The 23,344-nt window shown below is 42.5% G+C and overlaps 3 protein-coding genes across 3 annotated transcripts in view; 1 reads left to right on the forward strand and 2 right to left on the reverse strand.

Moving 5' to 3' along the window:
- The window catches only part of TMEM116 (transmembrane protein 116), a 43,393-nt gene extending 35,621 nt beyond the window's left edge, over positions 1-7,772 (reverse strand). The window contains exon 1 of the mRNA XM_070386047.1: positions 7,442-7,772. The gene's annotated coding sequence lies outside the window, so the exon portion shown is untranslated. The remainder of the gene's footprint in view (positions 1-7,441) is intronic.
- A 205-nt stretch (positions 7,773-7,977) lies between these two features.
- Positions 7,978-15,461, forward strand: ERP29 (endoplasmic reticulum protein 29). The gene is made up of 3 exons (XM_005908965.3): positions 7,978-8,270; positions 13,133-13,271; positions 14,649-15,461. The coding sequence occupies exons 1-3, from the start codon at positions 8,133-8,135 to the stop codon at positions 15,149-15,151; spliced, it is 780 nt and encodes a 259-aa protein (XP_005909027.1). The 5' UTR covers positions 7,978-8,132; the 3' UTR covers positions 15,152-15,461.
- Positions 15,462-18,524: 3,063 nt separating this feature from the next.
- NAA25 (N-alpha-acetyltransferase 25, NatB auxiliary subunit) overlaps positions 18,525-23,344 on the reverse strand; it is a 63,793-nt gene continuing 58,973 nt past the window's right edge. The window contains exon 24 of the mRNA XM_070386051.1: positions 18,525-21,340. Within this exon, the coding sequence (XP_070242152.1) occupies positions 21,218-21,340 (123 nt within the window). The 3' untranslated portion in view covers positions 18,525-21,217. The remainder of the gene's footprint in view (positions 21,341-23,344) is intronic.

A 23,344-nucleotide genomic window follows, 5' to 3' on the forward strand; every position in this document is an offset into this window, starting at 1 on the left:
AAAACACATCCCAGTTTGCAATGTAATGGGCTACTAGTATATGTTCAGTTCAGTTCAGTTCAGTTGCTCAGTTGTGTCCGACTCTTTGTGACCCCATGAACCACAGCACGCCAGGCCTCCCTGTCCATCACCAACTCCTGGAGTTCAGCCAAACTCCTGTCCATTGAGTCAATGATGCCATCCAACCATCTCATCCTCTGTCGTCCCCTTCTCCTCCTGCCCTCAATCTTTCCCAGCATCAGGGTCTTTTCAGATGAGTCAGCTCTTCGCATCAGGTGGCCAAAGTACTGGAGTTTCAGCTTCAACATTAGTCCTTCCAACGAACACCCAGGACTGATCTCCTTTAGGATGGACTGGTTGGATCTCCTTGTAGTCCAAGGGACTCTCAAGAGTCTTCTCCAGCACCACAGTTCAAAAGCATCAATTCTTCTGCACTAGTATATGTGCATGTGTGCTAAGTCACTTCAGTCACGTCTGATTCCGTGTGGCCCTATGGACTGTAGCCTGCCAGGCTCCTCTGTCTGTGGGATTCTCCAGGCAAGAATACTAGAGTGGGTTGCTGTGCCCTCCTCCAGGGGATCTTCCCAAACCAGGGATTGAGCCTGAGTCTCTTAAGTCTCCTGGACTGGCAGGTGGGTTCTTGATCACTAGCACCACCTGAGAAGCCCTACTAGTATATATGACATATCAATTTAACAGATACTCACTACATTTCTACCAGAATCAAGTTACTGCAGTGGGTACGAAGTCAAGAAAAACACCTATGTAATAAAGTATTTTAATTAAGCAAAATTAGTACTTAAAGAAAATTTCTAATAATAATCATTACCAGTTATCAAGTGCTTTCTATGTAAGCATTTTAATCCTCCACACAATCTTTGAGGTAAGAAGTATTATTCCTATTTTACAGATGAAGAAATTGAGGCTTAAAGAAGTTGAGTCATTTTCCTTCTGATTACAGAATTAGCAAGTGATAACACCTACAATCAAACTCAGTCAGTCTGATCACAGTTCTTACTCTTAACAGGACAGTGCTACTCACAGGAAACTGGTTAATGGGAAAACAGGGAAAGGTAATTTAAAAAATTAATGGGCCATCAAGAGAATTCTTTTATTAGACAATTTCATCTTAGATATGATAACAAAAGCACAAGCAACAACAGAAAAATATATATATAAATTGGCTTCTTCAAAATTATAAACTTTAGTTCTTCAAAGGATACCGTCAAGACAGTAAAAAAGACAACCCACGAAGTATTTATAAACCATGTATCTACTAAGGGGATTTGTATATATAGAGAGAATTCCTATAACTCAATAATACAATCCAATTTAAAAATTGGCAACAGGTTTTGTTCTGTTTTTCCTGCACTTCACAGCTTGTAGGATCTTAGTTCCCCAACTAGGGATCCAACCTGAGCTCTGGCAGTGAAAGCACAAAGCCTTAACCACCGGACCACCAGGGAATTCATAGGCAAAGGCTTAAAATTAAAGACTTATCCCAGAAATTATACAAATAATCAATAAACACATGAAAAGATGATCAACATCATAAGCCACCAGGGAAATACAAATTAAAATCACAATGAGATGACATTTCACACCTACTAGGATGGAAACAGGAAACCTCATCTATTCCTGATGGACATGTAAAACATTGCAGCCATTCTGTCAGTTTCACAAAAGGTTAAATATATCCTGTATGGCTCAGCTCCTAGGTATAAACCCAGTTCTACTTCTAGGTATACACCTAAGAGATTAAAACACTATGCTCACACAAAAATTTTGACACAAATATTCATAATAGTGTTACGCATAAGAGACAAAAAGTAGAAACGCCAACGTCCGTCAATTTGGTGAACACATAAATGTGTTAATAAGATGTGCTATACTAGTTCAGTGGAATATTATTCAGCAGTTAAAAGAAGTACTGATACATGCTACATCATGGATGAACCTTGAAGTCATTCAGTTCAGTTCAGTCGCTCAGTCGTGTCCGACTCTTTTCGACCCCATGAATTGCAGCACGCCAGGCCTCCCTGTCCATCACCAACTCCCGGAGTTCACTGAGACTCACGTCCATCGAGTCAGTGATGCCATCCAGCCATCTCATCCTCTGTCGTCCCCTTCTCCTCCTGCCCCCAATCCCTCCCAGCATCGGAGTCTTTTCCAATGAGTCAACTCTTCGCATGAGGTGGCCAAAGTACTGGAGTTTCAGCTTTAGCATCATTCCCTCCAAAGAAATCCCAGGGCTGATCTCCTTTAGAATGGACTGGTTGGATCTCCTTGCAGTCCAACTGACTCTCAAGAGTCTTCTCCAACACCACAGTTCAAAAGCATCAATTCTTCGGTGCTCAGCTTTCTTCACAGTCCAACTCTCACACCCATACTTGACCACTGGAAAAACGATAGCCTTGACTAGACAGACCTTTGTTGGCAAAGTAATGTCTCTGCTTTTCAATATGCTGTCTAGGTTGGTCATAACTTTCCTTCCAAGGAGTAAGCGTCTTGAAGTCATTAGGCTAGGTGAAAAAGCTAATGACAAAGGGCAACATATTATACAATTTCATTCATACAAAAAGTCCCAAACAGGCAAATTTACAGCGACAGAAAGTAGATTAGTGTTGTTTAGGGTAAGAAAGTTTGGGAGGGAACTGGGGAGTGACTGCTAATGGGTACAGGCTTTCTTTTTAGGGTAATAAAAAATATTTTAAAATTAACTAGTGGTGATAGTTGTACAATTCTACTGGAAACCACTGAATTGTATACTTTAAAAGGATGAATTGTATGGTATCTAAATTGCATCTCAAAACTCTAATGTCTAAAAAAAGGAAGTTTGGGACAAAAGCAAGGAAGGATATTTCCCATTGCTGAAATTCATGATATAACGATTAATGGATAACATGTTTCTGTCTTTCCTACTGAAAAGAATATTTAGAATAAAAAGTGTAAAACAAACACTGTAAGAGGGAACCGAAGATAAACATTGTAAGAGAGCACCTGACTGCTCTAAATGAATACACCACTCCTCGCCTGAACAAATTACACTCCAGGGCTTTGGTAAAGCTTGGAAGTTAACCCAATAAACCACTGAATGAAATGTGAGAGTTCATGTGAAACTGGAAAAATTGATAAAGTTGTAGAAAACTGTAGAAATTGCTAGAAGTCATAGAAATTGTAGAAAGCCGTTGATAACTAAAACATTTTTATAAGGAGAAAGGACGGTAGACTTGTAATTGTATAGTTATTTGAATACGTACTTAATGTTAAGTCTTTCCTCTAGGACTGCAGGGGGCACATCTGTTCTTTTCACCAGTGTAACCCTTGTCCCCAGAAGTGTGTGAGTAAAAGATGTTCAGTAAATAGTTATTAAACATTGAAAGCTCCTTATAGGAGTACGGGGCTTGGAGAAAATCATACTGTGGAGCAAATCTTCCCTCTGTAACAATTTTTTAATGAGAAGTCTGCCTTAAGTGTTCATTAAGACATCTCTGTCAAAAGAACTACTGTTAATATCACCAAAACCTTCCAGGGGGAAAGCAATTAGCCCTCAGGGAGAGGATAGTGCCAAAGAACAACATGTGATCTCAAAAGGGAATGAAGAAAGAATCAAATTTTGAAAGACAGGCATGGAATAGTTTCTCTCTCATTGACTTGATTCACTTATTCACAGAACAAGAATGTATTGAGCATCTACCATGTGCCAGACACTGTTCTAGGTGCTGGGAACAGTGAACCCAACAGACAAAACAACAAGAAAAACAAACTCATCCTTCATGGGAAACAGATACTAAGTAAAATTAAGAAATTATATAGTATGTTAAGCTGAAGAGTGTTATGGAGAAAAAAATAAGGGAGAAAAGAGATGGAAAGCAGACAGTTTGAAGCCCAGTTAGGGGAGAATCTTGAAAATCAAATGCTGTTTTGTCCTGTAGTCAATGTGTGATTGTGTGCTTAGTCACTTAGTCGTGTCTGACTGTGACCCCATGGATGGTAGCCGCCAGTCTCCTCTGTCCATGGAGATTCTCCAGGCAAAAAGACTGGAGTGGGTGGCATGCCCTCCTCCAGGGGATCTTCCCAACCCAGGGATCAAACCCAGATCAAACCCAGGTCTCCCACATTGCAGGCAGATTCTTTATGTTTGAGCCACCAGGGAAGTCCCCTGTAGTCAATAAGGAACTATTATCCACTTCTGAGTATATGAATGCTCAGAGAGAACCGATTTTTTCAAGGATGGTCAGGGTAGATCTTAGGAAGCTGACATTTAAGCAAAGGCTTGAGGGAAATGCAGGAGCCAGCCATAGGAGTATCTTGAAGAAAAAGTGTTCTAGACAAAGAAAGCCAGTATAAAAGCTCTGAGGCAGGAACATGCCTTGTGTATAAGAGAAAGAGCAAAGAGATCAATGAGACTGGGGGGTCATCAGCTTGATGATGTTAGGCAAAAAGATGGGAGAATTTATATATTAGTTGTCTCAGCAGACCATGTCCTTTTCCTTCCTTCTTATTTCACTAAGCCAACGTGCCTTGCCGCCTCCTCCTTCCTGCTGCTGCTGCTAAGTCACTTCAGTCGTGTCCGACTCTGTGCGACCCCATAGACAGCAGCCCACCAGGCTCCCCCATCCCTGGGATTCTCCAGGCAAGAACACTGGAGTGGGTTGCCATTTCCTTCTCCAATGCATGAAAGTGAAAAGTGAAAGTGAAGTCGCTCAGTCGTGTCCGACTCTTATCGATCCCATGGACTGCAGCCTACCAGGCTACCTCCATACAATACCCAGGGTGAGCCTTTTAATTTTCCACATGTGTCAACTGGGATTTTATGACTTCCTAAATATGGAGACTTATACTTGGCTTATTTGTGTAGATGATGGTTGTCAAGGTCCTGAAGTCAAGAAATCTAATTATGAGGTAACTAACTGGGACCAGTGCACTATTGAAAAGGAGCTTAATACAATTACTATATGTTTGCAATTCATAGCAAAAGTACCAGCGTTTCCCTTTCCTCTCCAACCAAACCACTTCTTTCACTTTTTTCAAAACCCACTTCTAAGCGAATCATGACTAGAAAGTCACTCCTGATCAACCATACTAACCACCACCGATGTACTCTAGGCATTCATATACTCAGAAGTGGAGAACACCTCCTTATTGATTACAGGGGACTTCCCTGGTGCCCCAAACGTAAAGAATCCGCCTGCAATGTGGGAGACCTGGGTTTGATCCCTGGGTTGGGAAGATCCCCTGGAGGAGGGCATGCCACCCACTCCAGTCTTTTTGCCTGGAGAATCTCCATGGACAGAGGAGACTGGCGGCTACCATCCATGGGGTCACAAAGAGTCAGACTCGACTAAGTGACTAAGCACACAAGCACACAATGACTACAGGACAAAACAGCATTTGATTTTCAAGATTCTCCCCTAACTGGGCTTAAAACTGTCTTAACTTTCTGTTTCAAGAACTCCTTCAAGCCAAGCCAGTCATTCCCCAAAGCATCATGCTCATTACAACTTCTTTTTAATTTGTTCTTCATCTAAAACATTCTTTCTTCTAAAGCTTAACTCCATTTCCACCTCCTACATGAAGACTTTTTAAACCACTTTACCTCACAGTAATTATCCCTTCCTCCAACTTTTATTCATTTGTCTATGTGGCACATTTTATTTAATAATTTACCAGGGAAAACTCAAATGTTTCTGAACCTTCCCAACACACACACACAGAGGATTCTCTCAAAATTTCTATCTAAACTGGCCATCCAAGATTGGCTATTATCTTTGATGACTCTCTTATACACACATATATACACACGTACACACACACACATTTATTGGACACCTGCAATGGTTACTCCGGGCTTCCCAGGTGGCTCAATGAGAAGACTCCACCTGCCAAAGCAGGAGATGGAGCACACAGGGGTTCGATCCCTAGGTTAAGAAGATCCCCTGGAGAAGTATATGGCTACCCACCCCTATACTCTTGCCTGGAGAATCCCCTGGACAGAGCAGCTTGGTGGGCTACTGTCCCTGGGGTTGCAAAAGAGTTGGACACGACTCAGTGACTATACAACAGCACAACAATGGTTAATTTGGTGCTAAATCACTGCAGATGGTGATTGCAGCCATGAAATTAAAAGACGCGTACTCCTTGGAAGGAAAGTTATGACCAACCTAGACAGCATATTGAAAAGCAGAGACATTACTTTGCCAACAAAGGTCCGTCTAGTCAAGGCTATGGTTTTTCCAGTGGTCATGTGTGGATGTGAGAGTCGGACTGTGAAGAAAGCTGAGCACTGAAGAATTGATGCTTTTGAAGTGTGGTGTTGGAGAAGACTCTTGAGAGTCCCTTGGACTGCGAGGAGATCAAACCAGACCATTCTGAAGGAGATCAGCCCTGGGATTTCTTTGGAGGGAATGATGCTAAAGCTGAAACTCCAGTACTTTGGCCACCTCATGCGAAGAGTTGACTCACTGGAAAAGACTCTGATGCTGGGAGGCATTGGGGGCAGGAGGAGAAGGGGACAACAGAGGATGAGATGGCTGGATGGCATCACTGACTCGATGGACGTGAGTCTCAGTGAACTCCGGGAGTTGGTGATGGACAGGGAGGCCTGGCGTGCTGTGATTCATGGGGTCGCAAAGAGTCGGATACGACTGAGTGACTGAACTGAACTGAACTGAAGCCCCTTATAATGTGTTATGTAACTTATTCTTTTATCAGCACATCCATTTGTTCATCAAGTCTTGTGAAATCTACCCTATAAAAGTTTCAATCCCATCCTCATCTCTTCATCTTTACTGTTAGGATCTATTACAGGACCTTAGTCTCTCCCACCAAGACTACTGCAATGAATTTCCCTGCCCTCAGCTTTCTGCCTTCCAGTGCACCCCCTTTATTGCTGAGTGACAGCAAATCTAAGTCACTCTCCTGGATAAAACCTCTGGTGACTCCAAACCTGTTATCTTGATGAGACCCTTAACAACGCAACCCCCGTTTACCGCCACAGATTCATTATACTTTCCCCCTTGCTAGAAATACTCTTTGGTGTTTGCCTTATAAACACCTTTTTTCAAGACCCAGCCACCAGAGGTTTTCCCATCCAGAACTTTCCTTGACACTCCTGGCTGACTGAATCTCCATTTGTGTTTGCACGAAATTAATAGTCTTATTTTCTACCAATTACATTATAATGGTTATAAGGCCATTTCCACGCCTCCACCTCCCACCACTGAGTCTGTTCAGTACACAGCTCTGCATTCTGTATTCCCGCGGGCAAAACCAGGATACGGTGCAAACTACCCTGAACAAACACTGGTTGAAGACAATTACTAGAACTTTCAAAAAATTTTTCAGAGAGCCTAGACCATAGGTAGACCTATGTCCTATGTCAACTTTCAAGGAAGCCTATTTTTATAGGAGCCCGGAGCCTCCCTGGTGAGGCACTCACCAGAGCAGGCCTAATATCGGACTTGGGCAGCGGCAGAAAAGGCCTGACCACCACACTGACGAAGAGTTGAGTCTCACTGTCCAACTCCGGTCGCGGCTGAGGGAGCGGAGTGTGACTGACTGAGGAAAATACTGGGCCACCTGGCGGAGGGGTAGTTGCAATCAGACTGGCTAACAAAGTAGCAACAGGTCCCAGCCGACTGCCTGACGGGCTAGAGGCAGAAACAAATGAAAGCCTGCCTCGCCGCCTTCGAGAAAGAGGAGAGACAGCAAACGAAAAGTTGCTAACACGTCAAACACGAGCTTCTCGCCGCGCCTCAGGCGGAGCATGAGCGGAAAAGGCCAGGTAGAGGGCCAACCTCGCAGAGTGCGCGTGCGCAGCAGACTCTCCTTCGCCTCCTCCGCTTCCTCATCCCCTCCCCCAGCCTCCCCGGCACTGCCGTCCGTCCCCCACCCCCTACGCGGCCCCGCCTTCTCACCCTCGACCCGTGCGGGCTTCGCCGAGTGCGCACGCGCGGCAGCTTCATTTCCCCGCCCCTCACGTGGCTCCTCCCTCTCAGCCTAGGCCGGCGTGTGCTTGGTGGGCTGTACACGTGCGCGCACCCGAGCCTGGCCGCCTAAACTTCGTGGTCCCTGGCTCAGCGTTTCCTCCACTACAGCCTTCCCAGCACCTACTGCCAGAATCCGGCGTTATGGCTGCCGCCATTCCCCGCGCCGCTTCTCTCTCCCCATTATTTCCCCTTTTCCTGTTCCTCCTCTCCGCGCCGCAAGACAGCAGTGGCCTGCACACCAAGGGCGCCCTTCCCCTGGATACAATCACTTTCTACAAGGTAAAGGGGCCGGGGATCTAGCGCTCAGGTGCAGCCAGACCGCCCAGGGGAGCGCGCACCCTTGAGGGGACGCAGGGGACTGACAGCTGGCAGGAGGTGGTCTGTAGCGACGGTCCGGGGACTTCCCACCGTCCTGTAGGACTGATGGACTCTGGGCCCAGACCGTATCCTGACCATAGAGCATATGATCGAGGGTCCCCAAACACCTTTGCAGTATTTGCATTTGCTTCTTCTTTTGCTAAAGAATTGCGGAGATGCAGCCTTCCCGTCGCCTAAGGGAAGAGGGCGGTGCCGGGCGAGATCCAATCCTTGAGTCCCAAGTTGGAGTACCGGAGGGCGGTGCGAGGCGGATGCCCTCCAGCTCCAAGCAGAGCTGAGGCGAAGGTCGAAAGGCGGCTTGTTAGCCTGCGTTTCAGCGCCCCTCTCGCGTTGGCTTCGATTGCAACCACTATATTCTGCGTCTCCTTAAAAAGTGCAGGTTTTAAGAATAAGTTTCGGTTCTTCCACTCTAGTGAATGTCTTGGGCCTGGTGACAGATAAAATCGGGTCGAGACATGGAAGAATTCGCCTCTACCCCTGCCTCCATATTTACAGAATTAAGGTCTTGGCCTGGGTAAATGGACTTTGGGAATGTTGAAGGCTGAATGCAGTCCCAGTCCTCTAATTTTGCACCCACTGGCACCTTTTTAACCTCGCCCGTTGTGATGGGCAAGCTGAGTGTTGAGAGAGAGCCAGTCGTTTTATTTTCTTAATTTGTACCCATTGCTGGGAAGTGAAACCAAGAAGTGGAGCGCTAAATCTGTCTCATTTGGTTGAACTCAGTATTTTTGAAAGGGTTCCCCGTTGTGGAGTTGGCACCTGTGGCTCACTGAATGCAAAGTTTCAAGAATTCAAAAGTGTAGGTATGACCAGTTGGTTGTCAGGCACACCCCCACAGTACCCTTTGCTTTGGGGGCCTTTCTTGGCAAAGGGAACCCGCTACCACCCAAGCATGGATATGGTATAACATCACAGACCAAATGTGACTTAGAGGGAAACTTCGCACTGTTAACGGTAGCAGTATTTCCTCATCGACTGGTGTGTCTCCATCTTTATAGCTACCACCCTAGTCTAGGCTATATCTTAAGTAGTTTCCTCACTAGTCTCCAGATTTTGACTCTGGAGCCTCTCAGTCGGCTCACACGGTAGCTGACTTCCTGCATGATCTGATCCCTGCTTCCCTCTTCCTTTCATCGAACCTTAACGATTCACCTCTTTGTCCCCTCTGCTTCAACCACCCTTGCAGTGCTCTGTCCTCTGGCTATTCCTAGCTCCTTATTGCCTTAGGCCCTTGTACTTGCAGTTCTTTGTGAGTAGAACATTCTTATGCTCAATCTTTGAAAGGTTGGTTGCTCCTCTTCATTCAGGCTTGGGTTAAATGTTATCTTTTCAAATTACCTCCACCCCCTCCACTCCAGGGGTTTTTCTGGTGGCTCACACAGGAAAAAATCTGCCCGTAGTGCAGGAAACCTGGGTTCCATCCTGGGTCAGGGAGATCCCCTGGAGAAGGGAATGGCTACCCACTCCAGTATTGCCTGGAGAATCCCCATGGACAGAGGATCCTGGCAGGCTACAGTCCACAGGGTTTCAGAGTTGCACACGATGGAGTGATAAACACTTTAGCTTTCTCAATTTCCCCCTCGTGCAATCTGAAGTGCCAGTCACATTGCTCTGTTTGATTTCTCTGAACTCTCATCACTGTTGTTTTTTTTTTTCCTTGCCTAGTGTATTGTCACCCACTCCAGTGTTCTTGCCCAGAGAATCCCAGGGATGGGGGAGCCTGGTGGGCTGCCGTCTATGGGGCTGCACAGAGTTGGACACCACTGAAGCGACTTAGCAGCAGCAGTAGCAGCAGTGTATTGTCTCCCACACTAGAATATTATATACTTATGAAGGACTACCTTGTCTGTCTTGTTCACTGATCATCTGCACGACCTGGACCTGTTACCTAGAAGATGCTCAGTAATAATCTGTTGACTGAACAAATGTTTTCTCCAGTCTGTTTCTAAATCTCACTCTCTTCCATCACTGTAGAACAAAAGGGGAGCTTCCTAGGGTCACTGTATCCATGGGTCTTTCTGTGATCTCCAGTGTTGTTTTTTGTTTGTTTGTTTCTTGCCCTTTACGATCACTAAAAATAAGAGACCCTGTCTGTTTCCTTTAGTTCTGTGTTCACTTAGAACAGTGCCTGGCAATGATAGGCTGTCAGTACCTTTTAATTCAATGAATGAATGATGAACTCATCAATACATTGAAGAAACAAGGTGCCTAAATGTAGGTTAATGTGAAGCAGATTCCCCAAGGATGAGGAAAGGAGAGAGATTTCTAAAGCAGTTCAAAGGTACAGATTGAGTAAGACAACAAGAAAAATTTAATCATGCAAATGTTTGCCATTCAAACGAGGGCTTCACTTGTGGCTCAGCTGGTAAAGAATCCACCTGCAATGAGGGAGACCTGGGTTTGATCCCTGGGTTGGGAAGATCCCCTGGAGACGGGAAAGGCTACCCACTGCAGTATTCTGGCCTGGAGAATTCCATGGACCATATATAGTCCATGGGGTTGCAAAGAGTGGGACACGACTTAGCGACTTTCACTTTGCCATTCAAAACCATTCTGTGATGGCTAAAAATGGTGAAAATAAAAGATGAAGTCCTCTCTGTTCTATTTCAGTATTAAACCACTGTATGATTATTAATTCTGGAGAAGGGAATGGCAACCCACTCTAGTATTCTTGTCTGGAAAATGCCACAGACAGAGGAGCCTGATGAACTACAGTCCATGGGGTCATAGAGTCAGACACGACTGAGTGACCTAACACACACACATACACACAGAGACATGATTATTAATATTATTCTGTAATATAAATGGAGCTCCCTTTGAAGGTAGGTTATCATGTATTTTTGTAAAAAATTTTCTCCTTGGACATGTTGCATCTGCTACCAAAGCCTACCCTGGGTTTGTTCATTCATTAGATATTTTTGGAATATCTGTCACATGCTAGGTGATGTTGGGCACTAGGGATACAGCAGAAAACAGGTAAGAGAGGGTTCCTATTCTCATAAATGTATATTCTAGTGGAGAGGACTGACAACAAGCAAATAAGGATTTCAGAGAGTGATTAATGCAGTGAAGAAACTGGTGCAGGGTGGCATGATAGAGTTCCATGGAAAGGAAGCAGAATTAGATGGTATGAGCACAGGAGGCCTCTCTGTTAGAGAGGACATTTGTACTCAGCTTTGATAATCATGGAAAGGCCCAGGGAAAGGGCACTCCAGCCAGTAGAGACAGCAAATGAAAAGGACCTGAGTAGGAATATTTGTTGAAACTAAAATAAGGCCAAATGGGCCAGAGGGATGTGATCTGATTTATATTTTTAAGTCTTCCCTGCTTGTTAGGCTCCAGAGCTCAGACTTCTGGGGATCAGTGACCATTTAAAGATTACCTGTTCTGGACTCTACTCCCTGTTCCTTTGTGTCCCTGGGCACTGTTACATATTTTTTAAAACCAAATGGACAGCAAACAAAATAAGGAACACACACTAACAAAAAGTGGAATAGTGTCAGCTTGATTTAATTACAGCAGTGATTGCCTGTGTTGAAAAATTAACCAGCCATGATGACTTTGATTAGAAAAATAAAAGGTTGTAGGAGGGAAAGCAGTGCTACTGACCTGAGGGAGCTTATTAGATAAAAATCTGTGCATTGGGTAAAACCATCAAAGTGAAGTTTTGCATTTCCTCGTTAAGTTAAACATAGAATTGCTATATGACCCTGCAGTTCCACTCCTAGGTATGTTCCCAGAAGAGCTGAAAAGAGGTGTTCAGACAAAAGCCTATACACAAGTGTTTATAACAACACTATTCACAAATAACACTAAGGTGGAAACAACCCAAATATCCCTCAACTGATGAATGGATAAACAAAATATGATATATCCATACAATGGAATATTTATTTGGCCATAAAAAGGAATGAAATGCTGATGCATGCTACAGCATGAATGAATCTTGAAAACATTATGCTAAGTGAAAGAAGCCAGACACAAAAAGTCACTTAGGAGGAGGACTGAGGAATGACGGCTTAATGGATATGTGGCTTCTTTTCAATGATGAAAATGGAAAATATTCTGGAAGTAGGTATTAGTGATGGTTGTGCAGCATAGTTAATGCGATAAATTCCACTGAATTGTACACTTTAAAATGGCAAATTTTATGTGATGTAAATTTTACAATTAAAATAAAAATCTTGATCCTGACAGTTTAGAACCTAGAAATCTAATGTAACTGCTTACGTTAACCAGTCTAAACTGATCTAACTGGTTTAGAGAGGGGACACTGTCCCAAGCCTAGCCTCTCAGCAACTTCCTGTGAACCCTGAAATTGCAGAGTTCAAACTCTGGACCTCCGCACCAGAGTGTCTTTCATGGTGCCAGCTCCTTTATAGATGGTTGGTTGGCTCCAGAAAGGCCCCCTGGGATGATGGGCGTGACAGGGGCTAACCTAGTGTGTGCCAAGGGTAGGCTTCCTTAGTCTTAACTTACCAAAAGGGCCACTGGAAGAGAAGGCCTTAGAACGTCTACAGCATTGCTTATTGCAGACAGTTTGATTTGTGTGAGCAACTACTTAATGGGGTCCCCGGGACACGGCAAACATCATCAAATTGTTAAATGAATCGAGGGATGAAGAACGAATGAATGAATGTTTGTGAAAGCTTGTCTCCCTTGTGGGCTTGGTTTCCACGCTGAAAGAGGTCCCTTGGGAAAGGGAATTAGCCCCAAAGGTCCTTGGGAACCCTTACTTGCTCAGCTCTATGTGCCCTCAGGTCATTCCCAAAAGCAAGTTCGTCCTGGTGAAGTTTGACACCCAGTACCCCTATGGTGAGAAGCAGGATGAGTTCAAGCGTCTGGCTGAAAACTCAGCTTCCAGTGATGATCTCCTGGTGGCAGAGGTGGGGATCTCAGGTATGGATAAGTCTGGAATGACTGAGGAGGGCAGAGGGAGAAGAAACTAGGGGTTACTTCCCTGTTTGTCAGAACACCCCAGCATCTTTCTGTCTGAGCCACACACATCTAGTGTAAATGGGGTCATTGCCTTTCAAGGAGTCTGGTACCCACGGCAGGCTTAGCTTGAGCAGATTCTATGACCACAGAAACTCAGCTCAAATGTTTACTGTGTGCCAGGCCACTGTGCCGAGTATTTTACATGTACGTCATCCTTGTGGCAGCTCTGTGAAAAGTTTTATGATCCCCAAATGAAGAAACAGATGCTTAGAGAAACTTGCTCAAGATTATAAAGTGACAGGCCTAGGACTGGAAGCCCACACCTCCTATACCACTACCCAGTAATAGGTGGTCTTGGTGAGGTATAAGCAACGAGTTGTCGTCGTGTCAGCCCTTGGGGCTGCTACTGCCTGCTGGGAAAGACAGCAAATAGTAACAGCTACCACATGGTGGACTTCCCTGGTGGCTCAGTGGTAAAGAATCACCTGCCAATGGAGGAGACGCAGGTTCGATCCCTGGGTCGGAAAGACGCCCTGGAGGAGGGAACGGCAACCCACTCCAGTATTCTTGCCTGGGCAATCCCTGGACAGAGGAGCCTAATGGGCTACAGTCCATGGGGTTGCAAAGGAGTCAGACACATCTGAGCAACCAAAACCACCACCCCCACATATTAAACGCTTAACTCTGCCAGGTTAAGTGGCACATATCCCCTTATTGGGTCCTCCCAAGAGCCCTCAAGTGTTAGGGTCTGTGTTCATTACCTACCACACATTCCCTTAGCTCTGGCCAGACTATACTTTGTAACCCTTAAACACACACAGGTCATTCCTGCCTCAGAGCTTTTGCACTTGCAGTCCTTTCTGCCCAAAACACTTCCCACATCTTGATATGTCTGGCTGCTTCGTTTTCAGGTCCATGAGTTCATGTCATCTTCACAGGGAGGCCTTCTCACCCAGTCACTGTGTCACCATTTCATTTTTGTCATGGCACTAATCACTTCACGTTCTTTTGTTTATTATCTCTTCTCACCCTTTGAAGAGTGTAAGCTCTGCGGTCAGGGAGTGTGGTACTCTTAATCACAACTAAATCCCGAGCACTTAAGAGGACAGTCCCTGGCACGTAGTGGCACGTATAATAAATATGCAGAATTCCCCCTTTTCAAATGAGGAAAGTGAAGGTCACAGAGGTTAAAGGACTTGACTAATGCCACACGGTTAGGGAGTAGCAGAGGAGGAGTTCTGACAGCTGGAATTCTCCTCAGCTCAGATAGGCCTCACAGCAACCTCCCGCCATGCCTTCCTCAGGGTCTTGTTCCTCATTTCTGGTTTCCATTCACAGATTATGGCGACAAGCTGAATATGGAGCTGAGTGAGAAATACAAGCTGGACAAAGAGAACTACCCAATCTTCTATCTCTTCCAGGATGGGGACTTTGAGAACCCAGTCCTGTATAGTGGGGCAGTTAAGGTTGGAGCCATCCAGCGCTGGCTAAAGGGACATGGGATCTACCTAGGTATGCCTGGTTGCCTGCCTGCATATGACACCCTTGCTGGGGAGTTCATCAGGGCCTCTGGTGTGGAGGCCCGCCAGTCCCTCTTGAAGCAGGGGCAGGACAACCTTGCGAGTGTGAAGGAGACTGACAAGAAGTGGGCCGAGCAATACCTTAAGATCATGGGAAAGATCTTGGACCAAGGTGAGGATTTCCCAGCATCGGAGATGACCAGGATCACCAAGCTGATTGAGAAGAACAAGATGAGTGATGGGAAGAAGGAAGAACTCCAGAAGAGCTTAAACATTTTGACTGCCTTCCAGAAGAAGGGGGGTGAGAAGGAGGAGCTGTGAGAAGGCACTCCAGGGTTTGGTGGGGTGGGGAGGGGTAAGTTACCTTCTGGCTGTGAAACTCTCCTGGGATATAACGGAATTTTAGGAAAAGTGGCATGAAACCAGAAATCTGAGCATGCGTGGATACTGACGCTGACGTGACTATGCTTGGAACATCTCTGTAGCCGGTCGCGGACAGCTGGTGAACACTTGGATGGCTTTTGAAATTCCCCCTCAGAAGGAATTGGTGCTATAAAGAGGAGTATACTGCCCAGGTTCTTGAAAGGTATGATTCTGATCCCAATTAAAGTTTCTGTGTTTTCGTTAAGTAGACCTGTAGCCATTCAGTTTTCTTTTACAAATTGTACTTTGGCCTGTGGCCTATTTTTTCCTTGAAACTTATTTTTTTTTAAAGCTAAGGTGGTGTGGAATCTGCTCTACCAGGGTAACAGACTATCCTGGTAACTCTGTGGAAACTAGGCTGAGCTCAAGACCTACCTTTAATTTCCTTTCCACAGGTGTTCAGATTCAGGTGGACTGATTGCAGCTGATTGAATGCACTGTCCGTTTTCTGGTCCTTGAAGTTGAATAGCAGTAAATTCTTTCCCATGCTCCATGAGATACATATAACAGATTCTTAGTTTTACCAATATAACCTGGTAGGTTTCTTTAAGAGTTGCATTTAGACAGCTAAATGATATAACTCAGTTCAATTTGAAAGTTTCTTTAGAAAGGGATTGTTTTCCATCTAAGTCACCTTGTCGCTGTTGATTACTCAGTAACCACCAGCTTTTTAATAAGCAGAGTGGGAGAGCACTGTACTGACTTTCAAATCTCTTCTCACACTTCCATACTTAACTATTTGAAAATATCAAATGGCAGCTTATAAAATGTCTAACTGTACCCACACAAAGAAATTTAAGTTGAGCAGTGTTGGCAAGTAAAACTTTCAATTCTTTGTTCCTCCATTTCAGCCAGATTGGGTATTTAAAGTCACTGGAAACAAAAAATACAGCAAAACTCATGTGTATAATTGGATGGAACAACAACAACAAAAATCCCACAGCTTAGGCTAACAATTCAAACCAACTAGATAAAAAATGTTTAAGCCTAAACACCTGCCCATAGCCAGCATGGATACTCTCAATATTTGACAAAAGAATAACTATTTAGATATTAGGCCCAATAATTTCAATATATCCCCTACTCATCATTTCAGTTCTAACTGAAAAATCTGGAAGATCTTTTTCCATGCTTCTCACTGGTAAACTTGTTGAGCTGTTCTAGTTTTTTCTCATCTACCTTAAAACAGTCATTTCCAAAGAATGAAGTATTCGTTGTCTTATAGAAATTAGAGTAAGACAAATGACAGGTAGAGAAAGGACTCTAAAACTAAATTCAGTCCTTGAACGTGGTCCCATTTCTCAACTGTAAGGGGAAAGATAGAAAAGTGGCAACCCACCCAAGGGCATTTCATTGGATGGGTCCATGCCCTCTATCATTATAAGCCTAGGGTCTTGAGTTGAAGAAATGCGGGCTGTTGGATAGGACTGGATTGTCATACATCAAAGACTCTTTGCATAAATATTTTTCATTAAAGGTAGGCTGTGTTTCTCATTTAGAATCTGCAGTGATTTGTATATGCCACACAAAAATCTTCCCTAACATGTCCAATGGATTCCTTCCCTCTACTTCTTAGCATATAATTACTAATATTCTGTGGCTCAGATGCTACTAACTAGACTGTAATAAAGGCTATGGCTTCCTACAATCAAATGCTACACAATTTTTAAGGGAATTTCCAGATAAACTGAAGCACAATGAGCCCCTGGAGCCAACATGAGTCCTGTTCTAAAGAACCTGCAAGTTATCTCAAATAGTGCCAAGGGTAATTTTACTAATAGTCCTTGGTAATTGGTGGTATACACACACACACACGAGGCATTAGAATTGCTTTAAGAAAGAATGGTTCTTCAATAGAGAACTTCTAAGATAGAATCAAGATGAAGAATGTGAGGTGGGGTGGACACTCTGATTTTTAGCTCATTTCATCAATGCTTAAGAGTTTGAATCTTACCCATCCCTTACCTTACTGCCTGGCCTTAGTAGCCTTATCTGCAATAACTGCTTTTCTCACCCGTAAACAGTACATTATCTGGGACCCACTTTTACTAGGTATGTGGAAGCTGAGGTTGCAAAAAACCTGTACACTCAAGCATAAACACGGGTACTCCACAAATAATTTTTATAAGCATTTGGCTCATGGTTGCTTACCCTCCGCTTGTTACTATGGAATAACATGCCTGCATCGAGGCGGTGACAGCATCTCAAAAACAGGGAATGTGAAAAAAATATAAACCTGAGTCCACCTTTTGAGGAACTCAAAAATGGCAGTGAGAAACAGCCAAGTGCCCATTTTTTTGTTAAAGGGGAAAAAAAGAAATGTTGAGGTGGCATTAATTCATACCTGAAGAAGCAAAAACTGACTTTTCCAGGGCTCAGTTAAGGGCATTTAATATCACAGGACAGAAAGGAAACTAGGAAGAAAAACAGCTCTTCCCACTGTGTTGCATGTATGAATAAACGTTTGATCTCAGCCTGTATGTTCATACACTCTTGGATAAAAAAACCATGTCATCAGCCTGCCTGAAATCCTCCAGTAACTTCCCACTAAATTTAGAAATCTCATTCCTTCCCCAGGCTACAGTTTCCTGATTGCTCTAATCCCCACTCCACCTTCTATCTCAATCTGTACCCCTCTTCCACTCCGGTAAGTCCCAGGCACTTGAACCATTTTTCCCAGTCACTGGAACATGCCTTTCCCAAGGCTGATGCTTCATCATTCAGGTCAGATGGCGCCACCTGAGAGGTCCTCTGGTGACCCGCCTGTCATATACCCTGACTTATATTTATCAGTCAGGAATTAATTACAAACTAATATTTACCTTTATTGTCTCTCCCCCCACTTCAGCCACTAACTAGGATACAGTCTCATTTACCATTATATCAGCACAGCCTAACATGGAATCTGGCACACAGTAAATAAATGCCCAATACATGTATAAATCTAATTAATGAATACTAAAGCGCAAGGTGCTATTAAAAGGACTAGTGTGGCCTTGGAGTAATTTTAAATTCACAAGTATTATCATTTTTTCTGAGGAATATAACAATACAAAATGAATTACACCATTTAAAAGGTTGTGGCTTCTAAGAACACAAACAAAAATGAACCAGGCAAAAGTGCCAAATTGAAAGTGTTTTATATAAATTAACCCATCCAGTTTAAAGTAGGTCTGCTATGCTTCACTTAATTCTGAAGAAGGAAGAATATATGCTTCCCATGTTAATAAATCAGAGCAACAAAGTAGAGTTTCAATAACAAGGCTGTAGATACATTGAAACCCCTTTTTATATTAAAAGTTAAAATGAAAGACAAATCCAGATTGAACATAGTGACTGCAAAATATAATGCAATTTTGAACAATTAAAATTATGAAAATATACAAAATTGATGGGCAACACAACTAGGCATTTGTACATTTTCCATTATGTGGAGAACACTAAAAATTTCTCTACCTTTTATCCACATCAGATATATGATTTAAACCAAATGTTTGCTTTGGAGAGTCTTAACTTAGGATCTCAGTAGTATAAAAAGCAGTAATTTTTCAGTCTGTAAACAGTAGTCTTTTTTTTTCTGCTTTCCTTTTTTTTTTTTTTTAAATATCAATTTTCCACACAAAATAAAAACAAAAAACCCAAACAAAGTAAAAACAGCAGCAGCAGCAATGAGTTATTTGGGAATTCTCTTCAAATACCAATGACATACAATTGCTGGAGAGGGTGCTTTTTACTCATGTAAGAATATATATATATATATTTTTTTTTTTAACTGTACACAATTTATAGTGCATGACAGTTTCCAAAAGAACAGATCAATAAAAGATATTGGCCATTTCTGCATAATTTCATTCTTTTTACAATTCTCTCAAAATGTAAGAGGTTGGATCTAATTGAAATGCTACATTTAGTGGGGAAATAAGTAACAAGCATAACCCCAACGTAACATTATTTGTCACTGAAACCAGTAGAGGACCCAGATGCCCCTAGGAAAGAAAACAGGTAGGCAGACCACTGAGTCACACACTGTCCCTGAGGACCAAGGCCAGCTCACTGAGCACACACATTCTAGAATGATCATGGTCAGCTGATAGACTTGTTTCAAAGAGCATTTCTACTTCTATGTACAGTATTTTTGGATATTCAGAGAAACATCATTTCAAGAACACATGCCATACACACACCTACCCCCCATCCACAAAGTTCCATCTAAAGAGGCCACAGTTTCATGAAATGTTATGTTATTAAATTAGATTTGGAATCAATCAATTTTTAATTCATCTTGTTCAAAGCAGTTCTTTCCTTTTGGGATGGGGTATGACAGTTGTGGCTACCAATTAACAACAAAACTAGTTTTTTGAAATTACTGGATGGACTAAGATTTCCAACAAGTCTTATTTTGAAAAGGTAATTCGGTACTTTTCAAAACAGTTTCCTTGCAAGTTGAGACACTTATCACCCTATCAAATTGTGAATCTAAAGTCGAAATGATGGAAACAAAATGCAATTGCTTTACATAAATAGATTTTCCAAGCTCTTTTTCTGGTTGCTTTTAAAAGAAAAAAGTACCACATTTCACTGGAGAAGTGAGTTGGAGAGAACTTGGAAGGCCTTCAAGACCAATCCTCCATTAGATACTTGAATTTCCTCATCAAATTCATTTCTTTGCTTTTTCAGAATTACTAACTTTAATGGTATTTGGATAACAAAGACCAAAGACTAAAGCACAGATTCCAACACAAATAAATTACCAAAGCAATTGTATAAAATGTGTAACATTTTCAAGAGCAGTGTTTACCTTTTCTGTCAGACCCACCACTGAAGCTAGTCTTGGGGGCTCCAGGTGAACAAGGTTAAACACCATCCTGGTCTAGCTCTCAAGTTTGAAAAAAGTCAATGCAACCTCAAACCCAACTGGTAATGTTTCTTTTGCCAGCCTAAAACTTAAAACCTAGATTAAATCCATATTAATATACATTCTTTCCTTTCTTCCTTCCCAAAGCCCCCACTTAAAAAACACTAAGTATTAAATCTTTATTTTCAAGCATATATACACATGTATATATGCTTGAAAATATACGTATATATGTAAAAGCATATACATATATATATATCTCACAAAACCAATGACACTGGTATTAGACTTGCCTGCATAAATTATGTACACCTCTCTTCTTTAAAACAGTGATTCCTGTCTTTCCCAAACAGACAAAAGATAGCAAGCTAGTCCTCAGCAGGCTTTTAAGTGGTCTGTACTACTTTCCCCTCCAAACAGCTGTAAGTTAACAGAAGCCTGTCTCTGATTTAACTCACAGGAGCCAGGATGGGGATGTCTTGGCCACTGGCGTTATTAAGCCAAAAAACGAGGGCCTGTCATCATCTGAGTGATGCCCTTCAGTGGCAGGTGCTTAGACCAAATTTAATTGGAAGCCCTTTGAGTACCTACCTTGGGTTTTGCGGGAGCCAAGCAGCTGGAAAGAGGGCCTGCTCCCAATCATGGTCCCCCTCTACTGGCTTCCTGCTTCCTAAGGCTCAAGGACCAGACCAAAACACCCACTGCTATAATGGTAGGGCCATTCAGCTGCTCTGAGTTCAATGCTTTATGCTTAATTTCTATTGCTGCTTTTATAGGACACCCCCAACCACCACCACCAACCACCAGATGTTTCTGGTGATAGAAGGGAAGAAGAAAAGTAGGGTTCTCTTGTGGCTGCCATATGCATATGAACATGTATAAAAAGTGGTCAAACCCAGACAAGGGTCCTGCTTCTGGTTTATATACAATAATTTAATCAGTTGTATACATTTAATACCTAAAAAATTAATTCACAATCAAAGTCCTTCATGCATTTTATGAGGAAGTTCTGGATTTAAAATGATGGTCAACCAGATGTAGTTTTTGCCTGGAAAGATGATGTCGTTTTCTCTTGTAGAATCATCAGTGCCCGTGGTTCACACTAACTTTTAAATTTTTAGTTTCTTTGTGGTCTCAAGTCTTTTTTTCAGCAGCTCCCCAATTTCCAGAAGTGAGTGCAGATAACTGCTCTGAACTTTCCCTTGTACAGTCTTTGAAAATTTTCTCTCTTCCTACAAAGGAAATAAGAATGAGTGGACTTGCTCAGAAAGCATTCCCCCAGATTATAGTTTTTCACATGTAAGTTAAAATTACCACTTAACTCCATGAGAAGCTCCATCACAATGGAGTGGGTCATTTTCAATTTCATTAAATGCAAAGATGGCTAAACTCATCACAGATGTCTATTTCTCCATGTGACTTTTTACTAAGACCCTGTTGCTTTAGCATTACTATTCTTTCAAGTAATCTTAGTTATAAATTATATCAAGTCAGAAAATTGAGATTTCTGAACAAGGAAAAAAGTTAGAAAGATTATTACTAAGTACTTGGGCCATAAAGTCACTACTATTTTCTGATGAGCTATACAAAGTAGAAAAACTGAGATTTCTTACTATTAGAGTCATCAGGAAACAGGAAAAAAGCAGAAATTTATTATTAATTTAGACATTATCACAGCCACTTTTTAAAGGCATCAAATTTACCAGTATCATCTTTTCTAGTTATAATACTGACACACCTCCCTCCATTTTAATAAAGTCCACCGATTCCAGAGGCCGAACAACTAAAAAAGACCAAAGTTTTCCTAAGGCTGCTCAAATATGTGAGTTAAATATTTGCTGCTCATTTGACCTGTGGTAGCGAGCACAAAAAATAAAGGGGATGGGTGGAGTGTTTAAATACGGGAAAAAGGTTGGCTGAAAACTGTTTAGCTTTATGTGAATTTGGCAGTATTTTAAAGCCCCAAAGAAACCAGATAAGCACACTTTATTACCCAAACGTGCATTAAAAGGTATGTACACAAATCTATTTTATTCAGTACTACATATTCTTTCTTTCCTCTTCGAATTTTTTTTTTCACCATGTACAGATTTTACTTTTTGAAATAATGTAAGGCTTAAGAGGAAAACAAAAATACTAAAAATTAATAATACATCAATTAGTACCTCTAATGACCTATATTCATTCTATATAGTCTATATTCATTCTCAAGTATATAGGAAAACAGTTGAATATACAGCTTAACTGGCTAAAACCAAACGCATCACTTGTTTGATTCCTTTAATCAATCTTTGGAAATGTTAAATGCTCTGAGCCCTTTCCCACAGTAAGCAGTTTGTTCAAAGCTCTAATACGTTGACGTTTTTACAAAAGAGGGGCTTACAATCTTTTAAAGCTGGTGTTCCAAGCAAGATTCCATTCATTCCCTTCCCTCCAAGGGTCTAGGTGGAAGTCTTGGGCTGGGATGGTGGCTGCCTCATATTACTGGGGGAGCTCAGTCATCAGCAGAGGCTCATGTTAGACAAACTACTGAAGAAAATCATTTCCTTAAGATCAGAGTTCCATCACTGGAACAATAAGCTAGAAACAGGTGGCTCCACAACTGCCCTTCTGGCACCTTCCAAAATCCTAAACCTACTCCAGGGTGGTGCATGTTAACTTACCTGACACCATTTGTTCTATTAAATTTGTTTTTTAAAAAGAACCTACATTTTAAAAAGTGACTTTACTGGGATTTTCCTTGCAGAATTTTAAGAAACCAGCCTAAAAACAATGATCAGGAGAAAACTAATGACTGGTACCTTTGATTCTGTACTTCCTTATTGGCTGACTTGCTCTGGCCTAACTAATACTGACATGATTATTTCTGATGTTCAGCATCTTTCCTTTTTTATGTGATGACTGCTGGGCTGGTAAAGAAACCAACCAATCCAGCAGCAGGGAAGTTCTCAGTCAAGGAGATTGTCCCTGGATTTCTCAAAAGTATGTTTGGTTTCCTCTGGTGCTCAAAATAGGGACAAAATAATAATTCCACTCCTCAACAATCCATCAGTAGTTTTCACAGTAAAACAGCACCCCCAAAAATGTATAAAAGGGAGGAGTGGGGGATGAGTGGGGGAGAAGACCCCACCACCACCACAATAAAAACTAGTGCCAGGGACCTTCTCATCTCAAGTCCTACAAGGAGAGAACGGGGAACTGAAAACTAACTCGTCCCTGTGATACAAGTGACAACA

This window comes from Bos mutus, chromosome 17 (assembly GCF_027580195.1).
Source record: "Bos mutus isolate GX-2022 chromosome 17, NWIPB_WYAK_1.1, whole genome shotgun sequence".
Taxonomy (NCBI): Eukaryota; Metazoa; Chordata; class Mammalia; order Artiodactyla; family Bovidae; genus Bos; species Bos mutus.